Source organism: Oncorhynchus masou, chromosome 31, assembly GCF_036934945.1.
Source record: "Oncorhynchus masou masou isolate Uvic2021 chromosome 31, UVic_Omas_1.1, whole genome shotgun sequence".
Lineage (NCBI taxonomy): Eukaryota > Metazoa > Chordata > Actinopteri > Salmoniformes > Salmonidae > Oncorhynchus > Oncorhynchus masou.
In genome coordinates, this window is record NC_088242.1 from 100,654,859 (window position 1) to 100,678,641 (window position 23,783).

Here is a 23,783-nt window from a genome sequence, read left to right on the forward strand (position 1 = left end):
TGTCTGTCAGTCAGTACTCTGTCTCTAGTCCTCCAGGTGTCTGTCAGTCAGTACTCTGTCTCTAGTCCTCCAGGTGTCTGTCAGTCAGTACTCTGTCTCTAGTCCTCCAGGTGTCTGTCAGTCAGTACTCTGTCTCTAGTCCTCCAGGTGTCTGTCAGTCAGTACTCTGTCTCTAGCCCTCCAGGTGTCTGTCAGTCAGTACTCTGTCTCATGTCTCTAGTCCTCCAGGTGTCTGTCAGTCAGTACTCTGTCTCCTGTCTCTAGTCCTCCAGGTGTCTGTCAGTCAGTACTCTGTCTCATGTCTCTAGTCCTCCAGGTGTCTGTCAGTCAGTACTCTGTCTCTAGTCCTCCAGGTGTCTGTCAGTCAGTACTCTGTCTCTAGTCCTCCAGGTGTCTGTCAGTCAGTACTCTGTCTCTAGTCCTCCAGGTGTCTGTCAGTCAGTACTCTGTCTCTAGTCCTCCAGGTGTCTGTCAGTCAGTACTCTGTCTCATGTCTCTAGCCCTCCAGGTGTCTGTCAGTCAGTACTCTGTCTCATGTCTCTAGCCCTCCAGGTGTCTGTCAGTCAGTACTCTGTCTCTAGTCCTCCAGGTGTCTGTCAGTCAGTACTCTGTCTCATGTCTCTAGTCCTCCAGGTGTCTGTCAGTCAGTACTCTGTCTCTAGTCCTCCAGGTGTCTGTCAGTCAGTACTCTGTCTCATGTCTCTAGTCCTCCAGGTGTCTGTCAGTCAGTACTCTGTCTCTAGTCCTCCAGGTGTCTGTCAATCAGTACTCTGTCTCATGTCTCTAGTCCTCCAGGGCCAGGTGTTCATTCTTCCCTTGTACTTCATTGATCAATTAAGGTGATTGGAACATACAAGGTTCAGTATCATTGGGTGGGTATAGGCTTCATCCCAAATGACACGCTGTTTCCTATATAGTGCACTACTGTTGAACTATTTCCTATTTCAGGGCAGTCCAACCCTCTTCCTGGAGCTCTACTGTCCTGTAGGTTCTCAGTCCAACCCTCTTCCTGGAGATCTACTGTCCTGTAGGTTCTCAGTCCAACCCTCTTCCTGGAGATCTACTGTCCTGTAGGTTCTCAGTCCAACCCTCTTCCTGGAGATCTACTGTCCTGTAGGTTTTCAGTCCAACCCTCTTCCTGGAGATTTACCGTCCTGTAGGTTTTCAGTCCAACCCTCTTCCTGGAGGTCTACTGTCTTGTAGGTTTTCAATCCAAACCTCTTCCTGGAGATCTACTGTCTTGTAGGTTTTCAGTCCAAACCTCTTCCTGGAGATCTACTGTCCTGTAGGTTCTCAGTCCAACCCTCTTCCTGGAGGTCTACTGTCCTGTAGGTTCTCAGTCCAACCCTCTTCCTGGAGATCTACTGTCCTGTCGGTTTTCAGTCCAACCCTCTTCCTGGAGATCTACTGTCTTGTAGGTTTTCAGTCCAACCCTCTTCCTGGAGATTTACCGTCCTGTAGGTTTTCAGTCCAATCCTAATTTAACACACCTGATTCTACTAATTAGTTGCTCAACAAGACCTTAACTAGCTGAATCAGATATGCTAAATTAGGATTGGGCTGATAAACGACAGTACTACTACTACAGTAGATCTCCAATAAGATGGTTGGGCTGCCCTATATAGTGCACCACAGCCCCATTGGCCCTGGTCAAAGTAGAGAACTATATAGGGAATGTCGTATCATTTGGGACTCATTAATAGTTACAGTACTGTAGGACTGACCAGCACAGGTGTCCCTGTCCCCTCCCCCAAGCCCTATACTCACCCTAACCTTTAACCCCCAGACTGCTGGAGTACCTTCAGGCCATGAGGAACTACTTCCTGTTGGAGGCAGGAGACACCATGTATGACTTCTATACAGCCATCTTTGATAAGGTCCTGGAGAAGGAGAGCTGGCAGCAACTGGCGTTCCTCAACGTTCAACTGCAGGAAGCTGTGGGACAGCGGTGTCCAGAGGACAGCAGCAGGTACTGCAACACAACCACCCCACACTGACTGGGCTCTCATTGGTTACACCCCACACTGACTGGGCTCTCATTGGTTACACCCAACACTGACTGGGCTCTCATTGGTTACACCCCACACTGACTGGGCTCTCATTGGTTACACCCCACACTGACTGGGCTCTCATTGGTTACACCCCACACTGACTGGGCTCTCATTGGTTACACCCAACACTGACTGGGCTCTCATTGGTTACACCCCACACTGACTGGGCTCTCATTGGTTACTCCCACACTGACTGGGCTCTCATTGGTTACACCCCACACTGACTGGGCTCTCATTGGTTACACCCCACACTGACTGGGCTCTCATTGGTTACACCCCACACTGACTGGGCTCTCATTGGTTACACCCCACACTGACTGGGCTCTCATTGGTTACTCCCCACACTGACTGGGCTCTCATTGGTTACACCCCACACTGACTGGGCTCTCATTGGTTACACCCCACACTGACTGGGCTCTCATTGGTTACACCCCACACTGACTGGGCTCTCATTGGTTACACCCCACACTGACTGGGCTCTCATTGGTTACACCCCACACTGACTGGGCTCTCATTGGTTACACCCCACACTGACTGGGCTCTCATTGGTTACACCCCACACTGACTGGGCTCTCATTGGTTACACCCCACACTGACTGGGCTCTCATTGGTTACTCCCCACACTGACTGGGCTCTCATTGGTTACACCCCACACTGACTGGGCTCTCATTGGTTACACCCCACACTGACTGGGCTCTCATTGGTTACACCCCACACTGACTGGGCTCTCATTGGTTACACCCCACACTGACTGGGCTCTCATTGGTTACACCCCACACTGACTGGGCTCTCATTGGTTAGGGTTTGTTCTGGTTTTGAGAGATTTCAGTGAGTTGATAGGCTAACTGATCACACAGGATGTAATATCAACAATTGTGATAGGCTAATAGTTGTGATGTTTTTTCCATTTTGATGCATTGAATTTATTGTCACAGTAATGTATAAGAACAATGTCTGTTTTCCAGGTTGTCCATCTTCCTGGAGACGATAGACCCAGTCAGAAAGAAACAGCCCATTAATCATCTGGATGGTTTGACCCTCAGTTACAAGGTGAGTCTCCTACCAACCTTATCCACATGATAACAGGTTGGCTGTGGTAGAAACAGCCCATTAATCATCTGGATGGTTGGACCCTCAGTTACAAGGTGAGTCTCCTACCAACCTTATCCACATGATAACAGGTTGGCTGTGGTAGAAACAGCCTATTAATCATCTGGATGGTTGGACCCTCAGTTACAAGGTGAGTCTCCTACCAACCTTATCCACATGATAACAGGTTGGCTGTGGTAGAAACAGCCCATTAATCATCTGGATGGTTGGACCCTCAGTTACAAGGTGAGTCTCCTACCAACCTTATCCACATGATAACAGGTTGGCTGTGGTAGAAACAGCCTATTAATCATCTGGATGGTTGGACCCTCAGTTACAAGGTGAGTCTCCTACCAACCTTATCCACATGATAACAGGTTGGCTGTGGTAGAAACAGCCTATTAATCATCTGGATGGTTGGACCCTCAGTTACAAGGTGAGTCTCCTACCAACCTTATCCACATGATAACAGGTTGGCTGTGGTAGAAACAGCCCATTAATCATCTGGATGGTTTGACCCTCAGTTACAAGGTGAGTCTCTTACCAACCTTATCCACATGATAACAGGTTGGCTGTGGTAGAAACAGCCCATTAATCATCTGGATGGTTTGACCCTCAGTTACAAGGTGAGTCTCCTACCAACCTTATCCACATGATAACAGGTTGGCTGTGGTAGAAACAGCCCATTAATCATCTGGATGGTTGGACCCTCAGTTACAAGGTGAGTCTCCTAACCCAACCTTATCCACATGATAACAGGTTGGCTGTGGTAGAAACAGCCCATTAATCATCTGGATGGTTGGACCCTCAGTTACAAGGTGAGTCTCCTACCAACCTTATCCACATGATAACAGGTTGGCTGTGGTAGAAACAGACTATTAATCATCTGGATGGTTGGACCCTCAGTTACAAGGTGAGTCTCCTACCAACCTTATCCACATGATAACAGGTTGGCTGTGGTAGAAACAGCCCATTAATCATCTGGATGGTTGGACCCTCAGTTACAAGGTGAGTCTCCTACCCCAACCTTATCCACATGATAACAGGTTGGCTGTGGTAGAAACAGACTATTAATCATCTGGATGGTTGGACCCTCAGTTACAAGGTGAGTCTCCTACCAACCTTATCCACATGATAACAGGTTGGCTGTGGTAGAAACAGCCCATTAATCATCTGGATGGTTGGACCCTCAGTTACAAGGTGAGTCTCCTACCCCAACCTTATCCACATGATAACAGGTTGGCTGTGGTAGAAACAGCCCATTAATCATCTGGATGGTTGGACCCTCAGTTACAAGGTGAGTCTCCTACCCCAACCTTATCCACATGATAACAGGTTGGCTGTGGTAGAAACAGACTATTAATCATCTGGATGGTTGGACCCTCAGTTACAAGGTGAGTCTCCTAACCCAACCTTATCCACAATACTGATAACATTTTCGCTGCAGATCCGACTTTTCCCTGACCATTTTTTTAGCCGGTTTAAAGGTCCAGAAGCTTCTTCGTGTTCTGTGTTTCTTTACCTCTACTTTAAACACACGTTTCTGTGGTGTCCTTCCCTTCACGTTTCTGTGGTGTCCTTCCCTTCACGGTTCTGTGGTGTCCTTCCCTTCACGTTTCTGTGGTGTCCTTCCCTTCACGTTTCTGTGGTGTCCTTCCCTTCACGTTTCTGTGGTGTCCTTCCCTTCACGTTTCTGTGGTGTCCTTCCCTTCACGGTTCTGTGGTGTCCTTCCCTTCACGGTTCTGTGGTGTCCTTCCCTTCACGTTTCTGTGGTGTCCTTCCCTATGCGTTTCTGTGGTGTCCTTCCCTTCGCGTTTCTGTGGTGTCCATCCCTACGCGTTTCTGTGGTGTCCTTCCCTACGCGTTTCTGTGGTGTCCTTCCCTTCGCGTTTCTGTGGTGTCCATCCCTACGCGTTTCTGTGGTGTCCATCCCTACGCGTTCCTGTGGTCTACTTCCCTACGCGTTTCTGTGGTCTACTTCCCTATGCTTTTCTGTGGTCTACTTCCCTACGCGTTTCTGTGGTGTCCATCCCTACGCGTTTCTGTGGTGTCCATCCCTACGCGTTTCTGTGGTGTCCTTCCCTACGCGTTTCTGTGGTCTACTTCCCTACGCGTTTCTGTGGTGTCCTTCCCTACGCGTTTCTGTGGTGTCCTTCCCTACGCGTTTCTGTGGTGTCCTTCCCTACGCGTTTCTGTGGTGTCCTTCCCTACGCGTTTCTGTGGTGTCCTTCCCTACAGCGTTTCTGTGGTGTCCTTCCCTACGCGTTTCTGTGGTGTCCTTCCCTACGCGTTTCTGTGGTGTCCTTCCCTACGCGTTTCTGTGGTGTCCTTCCCTACGCGTTTCTGTGGTGTCCTTCCCTACGCGTTTCTGTGGTGTCCTTCCCTACGCGTTTCTGTGGTGTCCTTCCCTACGCGTTTCTGTGGTGTCCTTCCCTACGCGTTTCTGTGGTGTCCTTCCCTACGCGTTTCTGTGGTGTCCTTCCCTACGCGTTTCTGTGGTGTCCTTCCCTACGCGTTTCTGTGGTGTCCTTCCCTTCGCGTTTCTGTGGTGTCCTTCCCTTCGTGTTTCTGTGGTGTCCTTCGCGTTTCTGTGGTGTCCTTCGCGTTTCTGTGGTGTCCTTCGCGTTTCTGTGGTGTCCTTCCCTACATGTTTCTGTGGTGTCCTTCCCTACATGTTTCTGTGGTGTCCTTCGCGTTTCTGTGGTGTCCTTCCCTACGCGTTTCTGTGGTGTCCTTCCCTACGCGTTTCTGTGGTGTCCTTCCCTTCGTGTTTCTGTGGTGTCCTTCCCTTCGCGTTTCTGTGGTGTCCTTCGCGTTTCTGTGGTGTCCTTCCCTTCGCGTTTCTGTGGTGTCCTTCCCTTCACGTTTCTGTGGTGTCCTTCCCTTCACGTTTCTGTGGTGTCCTTCCCTACATGTTTCTGTGGTGTCCTTCCCTTCACGTTTCTGTGGTGTCCTTCCCTTCACGTTTCTGTGGTGTCCTTCCCTTCACGTTTCTGTGGTGTCCTTCCCTACACGTTTCTGTGGTGTCCTTCCCTACACGTTTCTCACTGTCATTCGTCAAAGTTTTACCGGGTTACGTTTTTTCTTTAAACAGCGTTGTTGGTTAAGGGCTTGTAAGTAAGCATTAAGGTTTGTTGTATTTGGCGCATGTGACAAATAACATTTGATTTGAACTATGTAAAAATTGCATACATAAAGCCAACAAATAAAAACATTTTAGCCTGCAGGTAGAAAATATCCTGATGAGAATAAATGTCCTATAAATCACATCGGCTCCACATGGCCTGTCTGCAACCAACGTGAAACATTGTATCTACTATTAACCTTGGTCAAACCTGAAGCTTGTGGAAGTGAAGTTGCAACATTGTATCTACTATTAACCTTGGTCAAACCTGAAGCTTGTGGAAGTGAAGTTGCAACATTGTATCTACTATTAACCTTGGTCAAACCTGAAGCTTGTGGAAGTGAAGTTGAAACATTGTATCTACTATTAACCTTGGTCAAACCTGAAGCTTGTGGAAGTGTAGTTGCAACATTGTATCTACTATTAACCTTGGTCAAACTTGAAGCTTGTGGAAGTGAAGTTGCAACATTGTATCTACTATTAACCTTGGTCAAACTTGAAGCTTGTGGAAGTGAAGTTGCAACATTGTATCTACTATTAACCTTGGTCAAACTTGAAGCTTGTGGAAGTGAAGTTGCAACATTGTATCTACTATTAACCTTGGTCAAACCTGAAGCTTGTGGAAGTGAAGTTTGGCTGCAGTGAAGTTTGTATCTACTATTAACCTTGGTCAAACCTGAAGCTTGTGGAAGTGAAGTTGAAACATTGTATCTACTATTAACCTTGGTCAAACCTGAAGCTTGTGGAAGTGTAGTTGCAACATTGTATCTACTATTAACCTTGGTCAAACTTGAAGCTTGTGGAAGTGAAGTTGCAACATTGTATCTACTATTAACCTTGGTCAAACTTGAAGCTTGTGGAAGTGAAGTTGCAACATTGTATCTACTATTAACCTTGGTCAAACTTGAAGCTTGTGGAAGTGAAGTTGCAACATTGTATCTACTATTAACCTTGGTCAAACCTGAAGCTTGTGGAAGTGAAGTTTGGCTGCAGTGAAGTTTGTATCTACTATTAACCTTGATCAAACCTGAAGCTTGTGGAAGTGAAGTTGCAACATTGTATCTACTATTAACCTTGGTCAAACCTGAAGCTTGTGGAAGTGAAGTTGCAACATTGTATCAAATATTCTGGGCCCTCAGAGCTTCCAGCTCCAGTGGGATCAGGACAGACACAGCTGTAGACTATTTGATCAAGGGATAAGAAGCAGTGGTTGACTTGAGCAGGAGTCCACCGGAGTGGAGTAGACGCTCCTCTTCCTCTTATCGAATATTAGCTTTTTGTGGAGCTCCTGAACCTACTGAGTACTGAAACCTATTTCAGTCCAAGTTCAGCACTGATAAGAAGTAATTAGGTAGTTCTATTTATGACATTTCCATTGGATCAGAGCATGACATCTTTCCCTTTTCATGCAGAGTGGTTATTGGAAAGAGAGAGAACTGGAATGATTTTTGAAATACATTGAGGAACTATTGTAATTCTCAGTGGATGTGAAAACAGACTTTCGTTTTCTTGATGTTTGAGGTGATAACTTCACTTTGAAAAGCTCCACAGGTTATTGGTGGGGCGTTAAGCCAATCATAAATACTATCAGATCGCCAAATGGGCACATTTTATATGCCTACCTGGCCTACATTTCCCTACTTCTCTCCCTGCGTGTCCTTACTCAACATTGACAGGAACGCTCCAAACAAAAGACAACTACTAATTTGACAAAACTCAGCAATGGAATGAAATAAACCAGAACTTGTTTCTCATAAGTGTACCATAGGTTGTACTCTCTGCAAACCATGTGTCCACTCCAGACAATGAGAACAGGAAGACTGGAATAATAATATTGAAAGTGCTAAAATACATTACCATTGTAGATGTTTTTTAAATGATAGGAATGAAGGGTAAATATCGTACAGGTGATATATGTAATGGGGAATTGATATGCACTAACAATCAAACACAAACAATTCACGCAGTGAAGTTATGAAACAGTAAATGTGCACAAATTGGCAGGAGAGAGGAAGTGCAACTGGTCGCATGGTCAATCTGACGTTTCCATTGGCCGTGCAGCGTTTATGGTGAGACGGCCTCAGCAGAAGGGCGTTCATACTTCCTGCGCTTTGCTGAGCATTGCAGAGCTGTTGTCAAGGAAGTGAGTTAGTGTTTTCTACAGGATGTAACGCCCCCACCGACCGTCCGCCAATCACGTCAATGCGGAGCAGAGCCCTCCAGAGCCCTCTGCATTGTTACAACATTTTGGGGGGGGGGGGCATGGCGATGCGGTACAGAGCTCTACAGGCCGAATCACAGGCTCCATATGGCTTCCAATTGCATCACAGCCTCCATATGGCGCCTCCTACCACATTTCCGAATCGAGCATGAATTGGCTTTTAGTCTAGGCAACCGTAATGGATTAGTTCACTGAGATTGGCGCAAACACACTTTATTTATTTTATTTATTTCAGCTTTATTTAACCAGGTAGGCAAGTTGAGAACAAGTTCTCATTTACAATTGCGACCTGGCCAAGATAAAGCAAAGCAGTTCGACACATACAACGACACAGAGTTACACATGGAGTAAAACAAACATACAGTCAATAATACAGTATAAACAAGTCTATATACGATGTGGGCAAATGAGGTGAGATAAGGGAGGTAAAGGCAAAAAAAAGGCCATGGTGGCAAAGTAAATACAATATAGCAAGTAAAACACTGGAATGGTAGATTTGCAATGGAAGAATGTGCAAAGTAGAAATAAAAATAATGGGGTGCAAAGGAGCAAAATAAATAAATTAAATATAGTAGGGAAATAGGTAGTTGTTTTGGATAAAATATAGGTGGGCTATGTACAGGTGCAGTAATCTGTGAGCTGCTCTGACAGTTGGTGCTTAAAGCTAGTGAGGGAGATAAGTGTTTCCAGTTTCAGAGATTTTTGTAGTTCGTTCCAGTCATTGGCAGCAGAGAACTGGAAGGAGAGGCGGCCAAAGAAAGAATTGGTTTTGGGGGTGACGAGAGCGATATACCTGCTGGAGCGTGTGCTACAGGTGGGAGATGCTATGGTGACCAGCAAGCTGAGATAAGGGGGGACTTTACCTAGCAGGGTCTTGTAGATGACATGGAGCCGAGTATGAAGCGAGGGCCAGCCAACGAGAGCATACAGGTCGCAATGGTGGGTAGTATATGGGGCTTTGGTGACAAAACGGATTGCACTGTGATAGACTGCATCCAATTTGTTGAGTAGGGTATTGGAGGCTATTTTGTAAATGACATCGCCAAAGTCGAGGATTGGTAGGATGGTCAGTTTTACAAGGGTATGTTTGGCAGCATGATTGAAGGATGCTTTGTTGCGAAATAGGAAGCCAATTCTAGAATTAACTTTGGATTGGAGATGTTTGATATGGGTCTGGAAGGAGAGTTTACAGTCTAACCAGACACCTAAGTATTTGTAGTTGTCCACGTATTCTAAGTCAGAGCCGTCCAGAGTAGTGATGTTGGACAGGCGGGCAGGTGCGGGTAGCGATCGGTTGAAGAGCATGCATTTAGTTTTACTTGTATTTAAGAGCAATTGGAGGCCACGGAAGGAGAGTTGTATGGCATTGAAGCTCGTCTGGAGGTTTGTTAACACAGTGTCCAAAGAAGGGCCAGAAGTATACAGAATGGTGTCGTCTGCGTAGAGGTGGATCAGAGACTCACCAGCAGCAAGAGCGACCTCATTGATGTATACAGAGAAGAGAGTCGGTCCAAGAATTGAACCCTGTGGCACCCCCATAGAGACTGCCAGAGGTCCGGACAGCAGACCCTCCGATTTGACACACTGAATTCTATCAGAGAAGTAGTTGGTGAACCAGGCGAGGCAATCATTTGAGAAACCAAGGCTGTCGAGTCTGCCGATGAGAATGTGGTGATTGACAAAGTCGAAAGCCTTGTCCAGGTCAATGAATACGGCTGCACAGTATTGTTTCTTATCGATGGTGGTTATGATATCGTTTAGGACCTTGAGCGTGGCTGAGGTGCATCCATGACCAGCTCTGAAACCAGATTGCATAGCAGAGAAGGTATGGTGGGATTCGAAATGTTTGGTAATCTGTTTGTTGGCTTGGCTTTCGAAGACCTTAGAAAGGCATGGCAGGATAGATATAGGTCTGTAGCAGTTTGGGTCAAGAGTGCCCCCCTTTGAAGGGGGGGGATGACCGCAGCTACTTTCCAATCTTTGGGAATCTCAGACGACACGAGAGGTTGAACAGACTAGTAATAGGAGTGGCAACAATTTCGGCAGATAATTTTAGAAATACAGGGTCCAGATTGTCTAGCCCGGCTGATTTGTAGGGGTCAGAGAAATTCTGATGAATTAAGCCTATTCCAATACTCTATTATAGAACAGATGGTGGTAGACTGTAGCATAGCCTCTATTACAGAACAGAGGGTGGTAAACTGTAGCATAGCCTCTATTACAGAACAGATGGTGGTAAACTGTAGCATAGCCTCTATTACAGAACAGATGGTGGTAAACTGTAGCATAGCCTCTATTATAGAACAGATGGTGGTAAACTGTAGCATAGCCTCTATTATAGAACAGATGGTGGTAAACTGTAGCATAGCCTCTATTATAGAACAGATGGTGGTAAACTGTAGCATAGCCTCTATTATAGAACAGATGGTGGTAAACTGTAGCATAGCCTCTATTATAGAACAGATGGTGGTAAACTGTAGCATAGCCTCTGTGTATTTTGCCTAGTAGCTCGCACTGTGGAGTTTCGGCTACATGATAACGTAGCGTTATACAATGCTATTATATTGGGTTCTGTTATGTAGAACACGATCATTGTGTGAACTTGCAGACTGATTCAGCTTTGGTCTGACTTGAACAAATGGAGCACCATTCATTGGCCAGAGCAGCCTGTTCTCCACGAGTAAAGCAGAGATGCTGTACAGAAGCTTCTGGATCTTTAGTCTGGGGGGAAAGGTCAGGGGGAAGATGAATCAGCAGCCACACTATACTCTTACTCTGCAGTAGATGAAATGTGACTAGTGTACCTCCCCAAACGGCACCCTATTCCCTATATAGTGCACTACTTATGGGCCCTGGTCCAAGTTAATTTGACCATTTGTAGGTATCAGAAAACACAGGAATATGGGACTTAGTGCACTAAACAGTTCAGAGTGCCATTTGGGATTGATTCTGTTTCTCTTGTGGGTTGTCCTGAAGGTGCCCTGGCCTGTTGACATTGTGGTCAGCTCAGAGTGTCAGAGGATCTACAACCAGGTGTTCCTGCTGCTGCTGCAGATCAAATGGGCCAAATACAGTCTGGACACGCTGGCATTCAGTGGTAGGTCTAGTATTACTCTGTCTCTGTCGCTCTGCCCCCCCCTCGCTCTCTTCTCTCTCTCTCTCTCTCCCCTCTCTCTCTTCTCTTCTCTCTTCTCTCTCTTCTCTCTCTTCTCTCTCTTCTCTCTCTCCTCTCTCTCTCTTCTCTCCCCTCTCTCTTCTCTCCCCTCTCTCTTCTCTCTCTCTCCTCTCTTCTCTCCCCTCTTCTCTCTTCTCTCCTTTCTCCTCTCTCCCCTCTCTCTTCTCTCTCTCCCCTCTCTCTTCTCTCTCTCTCTTCTCTCTCTCTTCTCTCTCTCTCCCCTCTCTCTTCTCTCTCTCTCCCCTCTCTCTCCCCTCTCTCTCCCCTCTCTCCCCTCTCTCCCCTCTCTCTCCCCTCTCTCTCCCCTCTCTCTCTCTCTCTCCCCTCTCTCTCCCCTCTCTCTCTCTCTCTCTCTCCCTTCTCTCTCTCTCTCCCTTCTCTCTCTCTCCTCTCTCCCTCTCTCTCTCTCTCTCTCTCTTCTCTCCCCCTCTCTCTCTTCTCTCTCTCCCTCTTCTCTCTTCTCTCCTCTCTCCTCTCTCTCTCTCTTCTCTCCCCTCTCTCTCCCCTCTCTCTCCCCTCTCTCTCTCCCCTCTCTCTCTCCTCTCTCCCTTCTCTCTCTCTCCCTTCTCTCTCCCTTCTCTCTCTCTCCCTTCTCTCTCTCTCTCTCTTCTCTCTCTCCTTCCCCCCCGCCTCTCTCTCTCTTTCTCCCCCTCTGTCTCTCCCCCCCTCTGCCTCTTTCCTTGTCTTTCTCTCACTTTGAATTTCAATTCTATAAACTTTATTGACAGTCGACAGAAGGAAACATATATAACAACACATAATGATTTGGAATAGTGAATTGATGTCCGTTCAAGAACAGGACCCTTCTTGACTAGAATATCTCCTGTTTTAAGATGACCTTAGAAAAGTTTCCCTACCTGGGAATTGAAAATTACAAAATTGTACTGTTATGTATTTTAAGCTAATTTCCCCCCTCAGATGGATGAATTCAAAACCAACATACAGTTCTGAAGAACGTTCCCCTTATCCCTACTGGGAAGAGTTAATGCCATCAAGATGGTTTTCCTTCTCCAACAGATATCTATTCCAGAACGTTCCCCTTATCCCTACTGGGAAGAGATATCTATTCCAGAATGTTCCCCTTATCTCTACTGGGAAGAGATGGTTTTCCTTCTCCAACAGATATCTATTCCAGAACGTTCCTATATTTCTGGACTATTATTATAAACTGTTAATTTGGTCTAAAAAACACATGGTAAAAAACAGTATGTGAATTGGAGTGGGTCCAGGGTTTCTGGGATGCTGGTGTTGATGTGAACCATGACTACAGATGTTAGTGCTACGTGCGATGGTCATTTAGACAGGTTGGCTTGGCGTCAAATAAGAAGATTCTCTCAAAACATCAGGGATTTCTGAACGTCATGATCACACCACAGATGTTAATTAATGCTGGATTGTTTCCTCCTATAGATTTGACAGTAGCAGCTAAGCGGTTGGAAGGGACACCAGAGGAGGTGAAGGCTAAAGAGCCGATCAACCAGCAGATCCACAGGATGTTTCTGCTCAGGGTCAAACTGATGCACTTCGTCAACAGCCTCCACAACTACATTGTGACCAGGGTAAGAGGTTGTCTGAGACCGTGAACATGACTAGGGTAAGAAGTCTGAGACATAGTGGACATGACTAGAGTAAGTGGACACAAAGTGGACATGTATTACTCCTAGGTTCAAGTCATCATTGGAAGAGATAGAAGTAGCCAGTACTAGACTAGTTGTAGTTCTAGTCTAGGTGTAGTGCCAGTCTAGGTGTAGTGCCAGTCTAGGTGTAGTGCTAGGCTAGTTGTAGTGCTAGTTGTAGTGCTAGGCTAAGTGTAGTGCTAGGCTAGTTGTAGTGCTAGGCTAGTTGTAGTGCTAGTCTAGGTGTAGTGCTAGTCTAGGTGTAGTGCTAGTCTAGGTGTAGTGCTGTTGTAGTGTAGCTTGAGTTGTAGTGTTAGGCGTAGTGCTAGTTGTAGTGCTAGGCTAGGCTGGTTGTAAGGCTATGTGTAGTGCTGTTGTAGTGTAGCTCTAGTTGTAGCGCTGGTCTAGTTGTAGTGCTAGGCGTAGTGCTAGTTGTAGTGCTAGGTGTAGTGCTAGTCTAGTTGAAGTGCTAGGCTAGGTGTAGTGCTATTGTAGTGCAAGTCTAGGTGTAGTGCTAGTCTAGTTGTAGTGCTGTTGTAGTGTAGCTATTGTTGTAGTGTAGCTATTGTTATAGTGCTAGGCTAGGTGTAGTGCTAGTCTAGTTGTAGCACTAGTTGTAGTTCTAGGCTAGGTGTAGTGCTGTTGTAGTGTAGCTCGAGTATTAGCGCTAGTTGTAGTGCTAGTCGAGGTGTAGTGCTAGGCTAGTTGAAGTGCTAGTCTAGGTGTAGTGCTGGGCTAGGTGTAGTACTAGGCTAGGTGTAGTGCTCGACTAGGTGTAGTGCTTGGCTAGGTGTAGTGCTGTTGTAGTGTAGCTATTGTTGTAGTGTTCGGCTAGGTGTAGTGCTAGGCTAGGTGTAGTGCTAGGCTAGGTGTAGTGCTAGGCTAGGTGTAGTGCTAGGCGTAGTGCTCGGCTAGGTGTAGTGCTCGGCTAGGTGTAGTGCTCGGCTAGGTGTAGTGCTGGGCTAGGTGTAGTGCTCGACTAGGTGTAGTGCTCGGCTAGGTGTAGTGCTGTTGTAGTGTAGCTATTGTTGTAGTGTTCGGCTAGGTGTAGTGCTAGGCTAGGTGTAGTGCTAGGCTAGGTGTAGTGCTAGGCTAGGTGTAGTGCTAGGCTAGGTGTAGTGCTCGGCTAGGTGTAGTGCTAGTCTAGTTCTAGGCTAGGTGTAGTGCTAGTCGAGGTGTAGTGCTAGGCTAGTTGAAATGCTAGTCTAGTTCTAGGCTAGGTGTAGTGCTAGGCTAGGTGTAGTGCTAGGCTAGGTGTAGTGCTAGGCTAGGTGTAGTGCTAGGCTAGGTGTAGTGCTAGGCTAGGCGTAGTGCTCGGCTAGGCTAGGTGTAGTGCTCGGCTATGTGTAGTGCTCGGCTAGGTGTAGTGCTGTTGTAGTGTAGCTCTAGTTGTCGCGCTAGTTGAAGTTCAGAAGTTTCCCATCAGACATCTGTATGGAGCTCTAATCATATTACACGTCTAGATAGATTTCTGGTCAATATCTAAACGTTCCATATCGTACTTGGCGATATCCCTGTCTTGTTAGATTCTTCACAGCACTGGTCTGGAGTTCCAGCACCAAGTCCAGGAGGCTAAAGACCTGGACCAGCTGATTAAGATCCACTATAGATACCTGTCCACTATCCACGACCGCTGTCTATTGCGAGAGAAGGTAAGATGGATACCTGTCTTATAGATACTGATCCACTATATACACTATATTACCCAACAGTATGTGGACACCTGCTCGTCAAACATCTCATTCCAAAATCATAAGCTAATGCCTATGGTGCACCTTTGCTGCTATAACAGCATCCTTCTGGAAAGGCTTTCCATTAAATGTTGGAACATTGCTGAGTGGACTTGCTTCCATTCAGCCACGAGCATTAGTGAGATCGGGCACTGATGTTGGACGATTAGGCCTGGCTCGCAGTCGGCGTTCCAATTCATTCCAAAGGTTTTGATGGGGTTGAGGTCAGGGCTCTGTGCAGGCCAGTCAAGTTCTTCCACACTGCTCTTGACAAACCATTTCTGTATGGACCTCGCTTTGTGCACGGGGGAATTGTCATGCTTAAACAGGAAAGGTCCTTCCCCAAACTGTTGCTACAAAGTTGGAAGCACAGAATCATCTATAATGTCATTGTATACTGTCGCGTTAAGATTTCCCTTCACTGGAACTAAGGCGGCCTGAACCATGAAAAACAGACCCAGACCATTATTCCTCCCCCACCAAACTTTACAGTTGACACTATGCATTGGGGTAGGTAGCGTTCTCCTGGCATCCGCCAAACCCAGATTTGTCCTTCGGACTGCCTGATGGTTAAGCGTGATTCATCACTCCAGAGAACGTGTTTCCACTGCTCCAATGGCGGCGAGCTTTACACCACTCCAGTCAACGCTTGGCATTGCGCATGGTGATCTTAGGCTTGTGTGCGGCTGCTCGGCCATGGAAACCCATTTCATGAAGCTTCAGACGAACAGTTATTCTGCTGACGTTGCTTCCAGAGGCAGTTTGGAACGCGGTAGTGAGTGTTGCAACCGAGGACAGAAGATTTTTACGCTCTACACGCTTCAGTGGTCCCGTTCTGTGAGCTTGTGTGGCCTACCACTTTGCAGCTGAGCCGTTGATGCTCCTTTACGTTTCCACTTCACAATAACTGCACTTACTGTTGACCTGGGCAGCTCCAGCAGGGCAGAAATTTAATCGAAATGACTTGTTGGAAAGGTAGCATCCTATGAAGGTGCTACCCATGTTGAAGTGCACATGTCCAACATAGTGGAAAACCATCCCACAAGAGTGGAGGCTGTTATAGCAACAAAGGAGGGACCAACTCCATATGAATGTCCATAATATTGGAATGAGATGTTTGACAATACCTGTCCACTCGATAGCTGTACTACTAGATACTGGTCTACCTTTGCTACAGAAACCTGTCCACTAGATGTATACCTGTCCGCTAGATGTAGACCTGCCTGCTAGATGTATACAGTGGGGCAAAAAAGTATTTAGTCAGCCACCAATTGTGCAAGTTCTCCCACTTAAAAAGATGAGAGGCCTGTAATTTTCATCATAGGTACACTTCAACTATGTCAGACAAAATGAGAAAAAAAATCCAGAAAATCACATTGTAGGATTTTTAGTGAGTTTATTTGCAAATTATGGTGGAAAATAAGTATTTGGTCAATAACAAAAGTTTTTCTCAATACTTTGTTATATACCCTTTGTTGGCAATGACAGAGGTCAAACGTTTTCTGTAAGTCTTCACAAGGTTTTCACACACTGTTGCTGGTCTTTTGGCCCATTCCTCCATGCAGATCTCCTCTAGAGCAGTGATGTTTTGGGGCTGTTGCTGGGTAACACGGACTTTCAACTCCCTCCAAAGATTTTCTATGAGGTTGAGATCTGGAGACTGGCTCGGCCACTCCAGGACCTTGAAATGCTGAAGCCACTCCTTCGTTGCCCGGGCGGTGTGTTTGGGATCATTGTCATGCTGAAAGACCCAGCCACGTTTCATCTTCAATGCCCTTGCTGATGGAAGCTTTTCACTCAAAATCTCACGATACATGGCCCTATTCATTCTTTCCTTTACACGGATCAGTTGTCCTGGTCCCTTTGCAGAAAAACAGCCCCAAAGCATGATGTTTCCACCCCCATGCTTCACAGTAGGAATGGTGTTCTTTGGATGCAACTCAGCCTTGTTTGTCCTCCAAACACGACGAGTTGAGTTTTTACCAAAAAGTTCTATTTTGGTTTCATCTGACCATATGACATTCTCCCAATCTTCTTCTGGATCATCCAAATGCTCTCTAGCAAACTTCAAACGGGCCTGGACATGTACTGGCTTAAGCAGGGGGACACGTCTGGCACTGCAGGATTTGAGTCCCTGGCAGCGTAGTGTGTTACTGATGGTAGGCTTTGTTACTTTGGTCCCAGCTCTCTGCAGGTCCTTCACTAGGTCCCCCCTTGTGGTTCTGGGATTTTTGCTCACCGTTCTTGTGATCATTTTGACCCCACGGGGTGAGATCTTGCGTGGAGCCCCAGATCGAGGGAGATTATCAGTGGTCTTGTATGTCTTCCATTTCCTAATAATTGCTCCCACAGTTGATTTCTTCAAACCAAGCTGCATATTCAGTCTTCCCAGCCTGGTGCAGGTCTACAATTTTGTTTCTGGTGTCCTTTGACAGCTCTTTGGTCTTGGCCATAGTGTAGTTTGGATGTGACTGTTTGAGGTTGTGGACAGGTGTCTTTTATACTGATAACAAGTTCAAACAGGTGCCATTAATACAGGTAACGAGTGGAGGACAGGGGAGCCTCTTAAAGAAGAAGTTACAGGTCTGTGAGAGCCAGAAATCTTGCTTGTTTGTAGGTGACCAAATACTAATTTGCAAATAAATTCATAAAAAATCCTACAATGTGATTTTCTGGAAAAAAAATTATCAATTTTGAATGTCTTAGTTGAAGTGTACCTATGATGAAAATTACAGGCCTCTCATCTTTTTAAGTGGGAAAACTTGCACAATTGGTGTCTGACTAAATACTTTTTGCCTCACTGTACCTGTCTTCTAGATGTATACCTGTCCATCTAGATGTATACCTGTCTGCTGGATGTATACCTGTCCATCTAGATGTATACCTGTCTGATAGATGTATACCTGCCCTCCTAAGAGGTATAGCTGTCCCCCATGAGTAAGTGAAGCTGTCCCACTCTCCCCATGGTGAAATGTTCCATCTCATGAGGGAAGGCGATGCAGTCCTGCTAGAGACAACACAGAACCCCTGCAGAGATCAACACTGGAGCATTCAGAACGCATCACATTATTTAATGTTAGTTTTCATAATGTAACTGGGGATGTTTCGTCTCCAGGTGAGCTTTGTGAAGGAGGCGATCATGAAGGTTCTCAATCTGGTCCTCATCTTCTCAGACCGCTGGCAGGTTGGCTTTGGAGCGTGGAAGTGAGTGGTGTCATTTATTAGAGAAATCATAAGAATCGTCACTGTATTCACCTTATGATGCCTGGAAACAATGGCGAGTCCAATTTGTTGTGATTGTTTTCCTCCTTCCGGCGATTGGAACATAGCTGGTGATGCCGTTAAATTAAAAACTAAATACTTTTTTGCCCCACTGTAGTTATCCTCTCATGAGGAAAATTATTTTTAAAAATGTAAATGTTTGTTTCCATGTAGTATACTGACTCGGTTGGCATTTTACACTGAACAAAACTATAAAAGCAACAAACATGTCTTACGATTTTACTTTGTTACAGTTAATAAGGAAATAAATAAACTAGGCCCTAATCTATGGACGTCACATGACTGGGAGTACCGATATGCATGTGATGGTCACAGATACAACAGCCAGTCAGCGTCTGGTGTGACCACCATTTGCCTCATTAAGCGATGAGGTTGTTGATTGTCGCCTGTGGAATGTTGGAATGCGCCGAATACAACAGGTGTAGACATTACAGTGAAATGCTTACAAGTCCCTTAACCAACAATACAGTTTTAAGAAAATACCTATAAAATAAATAATAATAATGAGGTAAGAATAACAAATGATTAGAGAGCCGCAGTAAATAACAATAGCGGGGCTATATACAGAAGGTACCGGTACAGAGTCAATGTGGAGGCTATATACAGGGGGTACTGGTACAGAGTCAATGTGGAGGCTATATACAGGGTGTTACGGTACAGAGTCAATGTGGAGACTATATACAGGGTGTTACGGTACAGAGTCAATGTGGAGGCTATATACAGGGGGTACCAGTACAGAGTCAATGTGGAGGATATATACAGGGTGTTACGGTACAGAGTCAATGTGGAGGCTATATACAGGGGGTACCAGTACAGAGTCAATGTGGAGGATATATACAGGGTGTTACGGTACAGAGTCAATGTGGAGGCTATATACAGGGTGTTACGGTACAGAGTCAATGTGGAGGCTATATACAGGGTATTACGGTACAGAGTCAATGTGGAGGCTATATACAGGGTATTACGGTACAGAGTCAATGTGGAGGCTATATACAGGGTATTACGGTACAGAGTCAATGTGGAGGCTATATACAGGGGGTACCAGTACAGAGTCAATGTGGAGACTATATACAGGGTGTTACGGTACAGAGTCAATGTGGAGGCTATATACAGGGTGTTACGGTACAGAGTCAATGTGGAGACTATATACAGGGTATTACGGTACAGAGTAAATGTGGAGGCTATATACAGGGTATTACGGTACAGAGTCAATGTGGAGGCTATATACAGGGTATTACGGTACAGAGTCAATGTGGAGACTATATACAGGGTATTACGGTACAGAGTCAATGTGGAGGCTATATACAGGGTGTTACGGTACAGAGTCAATGTGGAGGCTATATACAGGGTATTACGGTACAGAGTCAATGTGGAGGCTATATACAGGGTGTTACGGTACAGAGTCAATGTGGAGGCTATATACAGGGTATTACGGTACAGAGTCAATGTGGAGGCTATATACAGGGTATTACGGTACAGAGTCAATGTGGAGACTATATACAGGGAGTACTGGTACAGAGTCAATGTGGAGGCTATATACAGGGTATTACGGTACAGAGTCAATGTGGAGACTATATACAGGGTGTTATGGTACAGAGTCAATGTGGAGGCTATATACAGGGTGTTACGGTACAGAGTCAATGTGGAGACTATATACAGGGTGTTACGGTACAGAGTCAATGTGGAGGCTATATACAGGGTATTACGGTACAGAGTCAATATGGAGGCTATATACAGGGTGTTACGGTACAGAGTCAATGTGGAGTCTATATACAGGGTATTACGGTACAGAGTCAATGTGGAGACTATATACAGGGTATTACGGTACAGAGTCAATGTGCGGTGGCACCGGAGTCGAGGTAATATTTTCATGTAGGTAGAGTTAAAGTGATTGTGCATAGATAATAACAGAGTATCAGCAGCTTAGAAGAGGAGGGGGGGCAATGCAAAAAGTAGCCGATTAGCTGTTCAGGAGTCTTATGGCTTGGGGGCAGAAGTTGTTAAGAAGCCTCTTGGATCCTGCTGCGCACTACTCTCTGAAGTGCCTTACTGTCGGAGGCTGAGCAGTTGCCGTACCAGGCAGTGATGCAACACGTCAGGATGCTCTCGATGTTGCAGCTGTAGAACCTTTTGAGGATCTGAGGACCCAAATCTTTTCACCAGATATGGGTGACATGTCTGGTGAGTATGCAGGCCAAGGAAGAATTAGGAAACGTTCAGCTTCCAGGAATTGTGTACAGATCCTTGCGACATGGAACTGTGCATTATCATGCTGAAACATGAGGTGATGGAGGCGGATGAATGGTACGACAGTGGGCCTCAGGATCTCATCACGGAATCCTACGACACATTTACATTACATTTAAGTCATTTTTTTAAGTCACACCGGCTCTGACACTTGCCGGATGTGGCAGGGCTTGAAAACTATTATGGTCTGCAAAGGGAAACCCAGCCGCTGACTTTCCAGTGACCCTCCCAGACAAACTGAATGTCTTTTATGCTCGCTTCGAGGCAAGCAACACTGAAGCATGCATGAGAGCACCAGCTGTTCTGGACGACTGTCTGATCACGCTCTCCATAGTTGTTGTGAGCAAGACCTTTAAGGGCTTGTAAAGTAAGGTGAAATGAGCGAATTGCAAAAATCAAGCTGTAGACTCATATCTCCCTCTAACTTTAAGCATCAGCTGTTAGAGCAGCTTACGGATCACTGCACCTGTACATAGCACATCTGTAAACAGCCCATCCAACTACCTCATCCCCTTATTGTTATTTATTTTTGCTCTTTTGCACCCCAGTATCTCTACTTGCACATCATCATCTTGACATCGATCACTCCAGTGTTAATGCTAAATTGATTACTTGCCCACTATGGCCCTATTTATTACCTTACCTCCCTAATCTTACTACATTTCCCCTACACACTGTACATAGATTTTTCTATTGTGTTATTGACTGTATGTTTGTTTATTTCATGTGTAACTCACTGCTTTGCTTTATCTTGGCCAGGTCACAGTTGTAAATGAGAACTTGTTCAAAGCTTGCTTACCTGGTAAAATAAAGGTGTTCTCAACTAGCTTACCTGGTAAAATAAAGGTGTTCTCAACTAGCTTACCTGGTTAAAAAAGGTAAAGCCTACCTGTTAAATAAAGGTTTCTCAACTAGCCTACCTGGTAAAATAAAGGTGTTCTCAACTGGCTTACCTGGTTAAATAAAGGTGTTCTCAACTAGCCTACCTGGTTAAATAAAGGTGTTCTCAACTGGCCTACCTGGTTAAATAAAGGTGTTCTCAACTAGCCTACCTGGTTAAATAAAGGTGTTCTCAACTAGCCTACCTGGTTAAATAAAGGTGTTCTCAACTAGCCTACCTGGTTAAATAAAGGTGTTCTCAACTAGCCTACCTGGTTAAATAAAGGTGTTCTCAACTAGCCTACCTGGTTAAATAAAGGTGTTCTCAACTAGCCTACCTGGTTAAATAAAGGTGTTCTCAACTAGCCTACCTGGTTAAATAAAGGTGTTCTCAACTAGCCTACCTGGTAAAATAAAGGTGTTCTCAACTAGTTTACCTGGTTAAATAAAGGTACCTTTTGTATTTTGTGATATGCATGTTGCATATCAAATTTGATTTGAATTAACATTGAAAATTGTGTTCCTCTGTCGTTTCCAGGATCGAATCCATTGATAAGATGGAATCTGATTTCAAGAACTGTCACATGTTCCTGGTGACTATACTGAACAAAGCTGTCTGCCGCGGGTCATTTCCACACTGTAAGTTACACACTGATCTGTTAAATTAAGATTTTTGTGTGAGGGGCGTCTGCTGTGAGTGGCGTCTGCTGTGAGGGGCGTCTGCTGTGAGGGGCGTCTGCTGTGAGGGGTGTCCTGACGGTCTTTTCTCTCTTCTCTCTAATAGTGGAGTCCCTTGCCCTGTCTCTGATGGCTGGCTTTGAACAGTGCTGAGAGAAGATCTCTTTCTGCTCGCCCACCAGACCCTCCGCCCACCAGACCCTCCGCCCACCAGACCCTCCGCCCACTAGACCACCAGATCCCCAGACCAAACACCCAGACCACCAGATCCCCCCCCTCCAAACACTGTGTGTGTCCCAAATGGTATCCTTTTCCCTTCAGAGTGCACTAGGTTTGGCCCTATAGGGAATAGAGTGGCATTTGGGATGCATACACTCTAGTTGTGACTGTTGTTGTTCTGACTTCATAGCACACAAGACTGGTGAATAATGATGTCACACTCTCTCCCCGTTGCTAGTGGAGAAACAGAGCGTGTGTGAAGGGTCTATCCCTTCTCCTAAATCATGGATGCTCCCCCTCAATACCCTCAAGACATTCCAGAGTCTCAGAAGTATTACAGATGTGTGACTGCTTGTAAATATTGTTGCTTTTGAAGCTGTTTTATGGTGTTGTCATCCATATGTAGGCTTCCTGCACAATCCTGCTGTTTTACAACTACGGATTTACATTTGTTTGGGTTTTATTGGATTTTGATTTCTGGTGAGATTATTTTTGAATTGTTTTGCATTTGTATATTTGTTAATTGAACAACTGTCAATCCAGAATATCATAATGCATGTTTAAATCTTTCTCGTATCTCCCTGGTGTTAGTTTAGTTCATTGAAATGTACGGATAATAAACATAACTAAATATTCAATCAAACCTGGTCACATTATTACACAATATCATGTTACCGTGGAAACTATTCAGTCACGCTAACTTTGTATTTATTACGTGACAGCCTTATTCTAAAAGGGATAATTTGTTTTCCTCATCAATCTACACGCAATACCCCATAATGACAAAACAATAACAGGTCTATGAATGTTAGCAAGTCTTTTAATAAAAAGCAGATACCTTATTTACATAAGTATTCAGACCCTTTGCTATGAGACTCGAAATGGAGCTCAGGTGCCTCCTGTTTCCATTGATCATCCTTGAGATGTTTCTACAACTTGATTGGAGTCCACCTGTGGTAAATTCAATTGATTGGACATGATTTGGAAAGTCACACACCTGTCTATATAAGGTCCCACAGTTGACAGTGCATGTCAGAACAAACACCAAGTCATGAAGTCGAAGGAACTGCCTTAGAGCTCCAAGACAGGATTGTGTCGAGGCACAGATCTGGGGAAGGGTACCAAAAAATGTCTACAGCATTGAAGGCCCCCAAGAACTCAGTGGTCTCACCAAGACTCTTCCTAGAGCTGTCCGCCCGGCCAAACTGAGCAATTGGGGGAGAAGGGCCTTGGTCAGGGAGGTGACCAAGAACCCGTGGGTCGCTCTGACAGAGCTCCAGAGTTCCTCTGTGGAGATGGGAGAACTTTCCAGAAGGACAACCATCTCTGCAGCACTCCACCAATCAGGTCTTTATGTTAGAGTGGCCAGACAGAAGCCACTCCTCAGTAAAAGGCACATGACAGCCCGCTTGGAGTTTGCCAAAACACACCTAAAGACATTCAGACCATGATAAACAAGATTCTCTGGTCT

At 45.5% G+C, this 23,783-nt stretch overlaps 1 protein-coding gene across 1 annotated transcript in view; it reads left to right on the forward strand.

The window, feature by feature from the left end:
• Positions 1 to 22,955, forward strand: part of tubgcp5 (tubulin gamma complex component 5) — a 69,600-nt gene extending 46,645 nt beyond the window's left edge. The window contains exons 16-23 of the mRNA XM_064952672.1: positions 1,787 to 1,969; positions 3,017 to 3,101; positions 11,463 to 11,583; positions 13,072 to 13,220; positions 14,804 to 14,929; positions 18,123 to 18,211; positions 21,954 to 22,054; positions 22,200 to 22,955. Of these exons, the coding sequence (XP_064808744.1) occupies positions 1,787 to 1,969; positions 3,017 to 3,101; positions 11,463 to 11,583; positions 13,072 to 13,220; positions 14,804 to 14,929; positions 18,123 to 18,211; positions 21,954 to 22,054; positions 22,200 to 22,246 (901 nt within the window). The 3' untranslated portion in view covers positions 22,247 to 22,955. The remainder of the gene's footprint in view (positions 1 to 1,786; positions 1,970 to 3,016; positions 3,102 to 11,462; positions 11,584 to 13,071; positions 13,221 to 14,803; positions 14,930 to 18,122; positions 18,212 to 21,953; positions 22,055 to 22,199) is intronic.
• Positions 22,956 to 23,783: the final 828 nt, after the last annotated feature.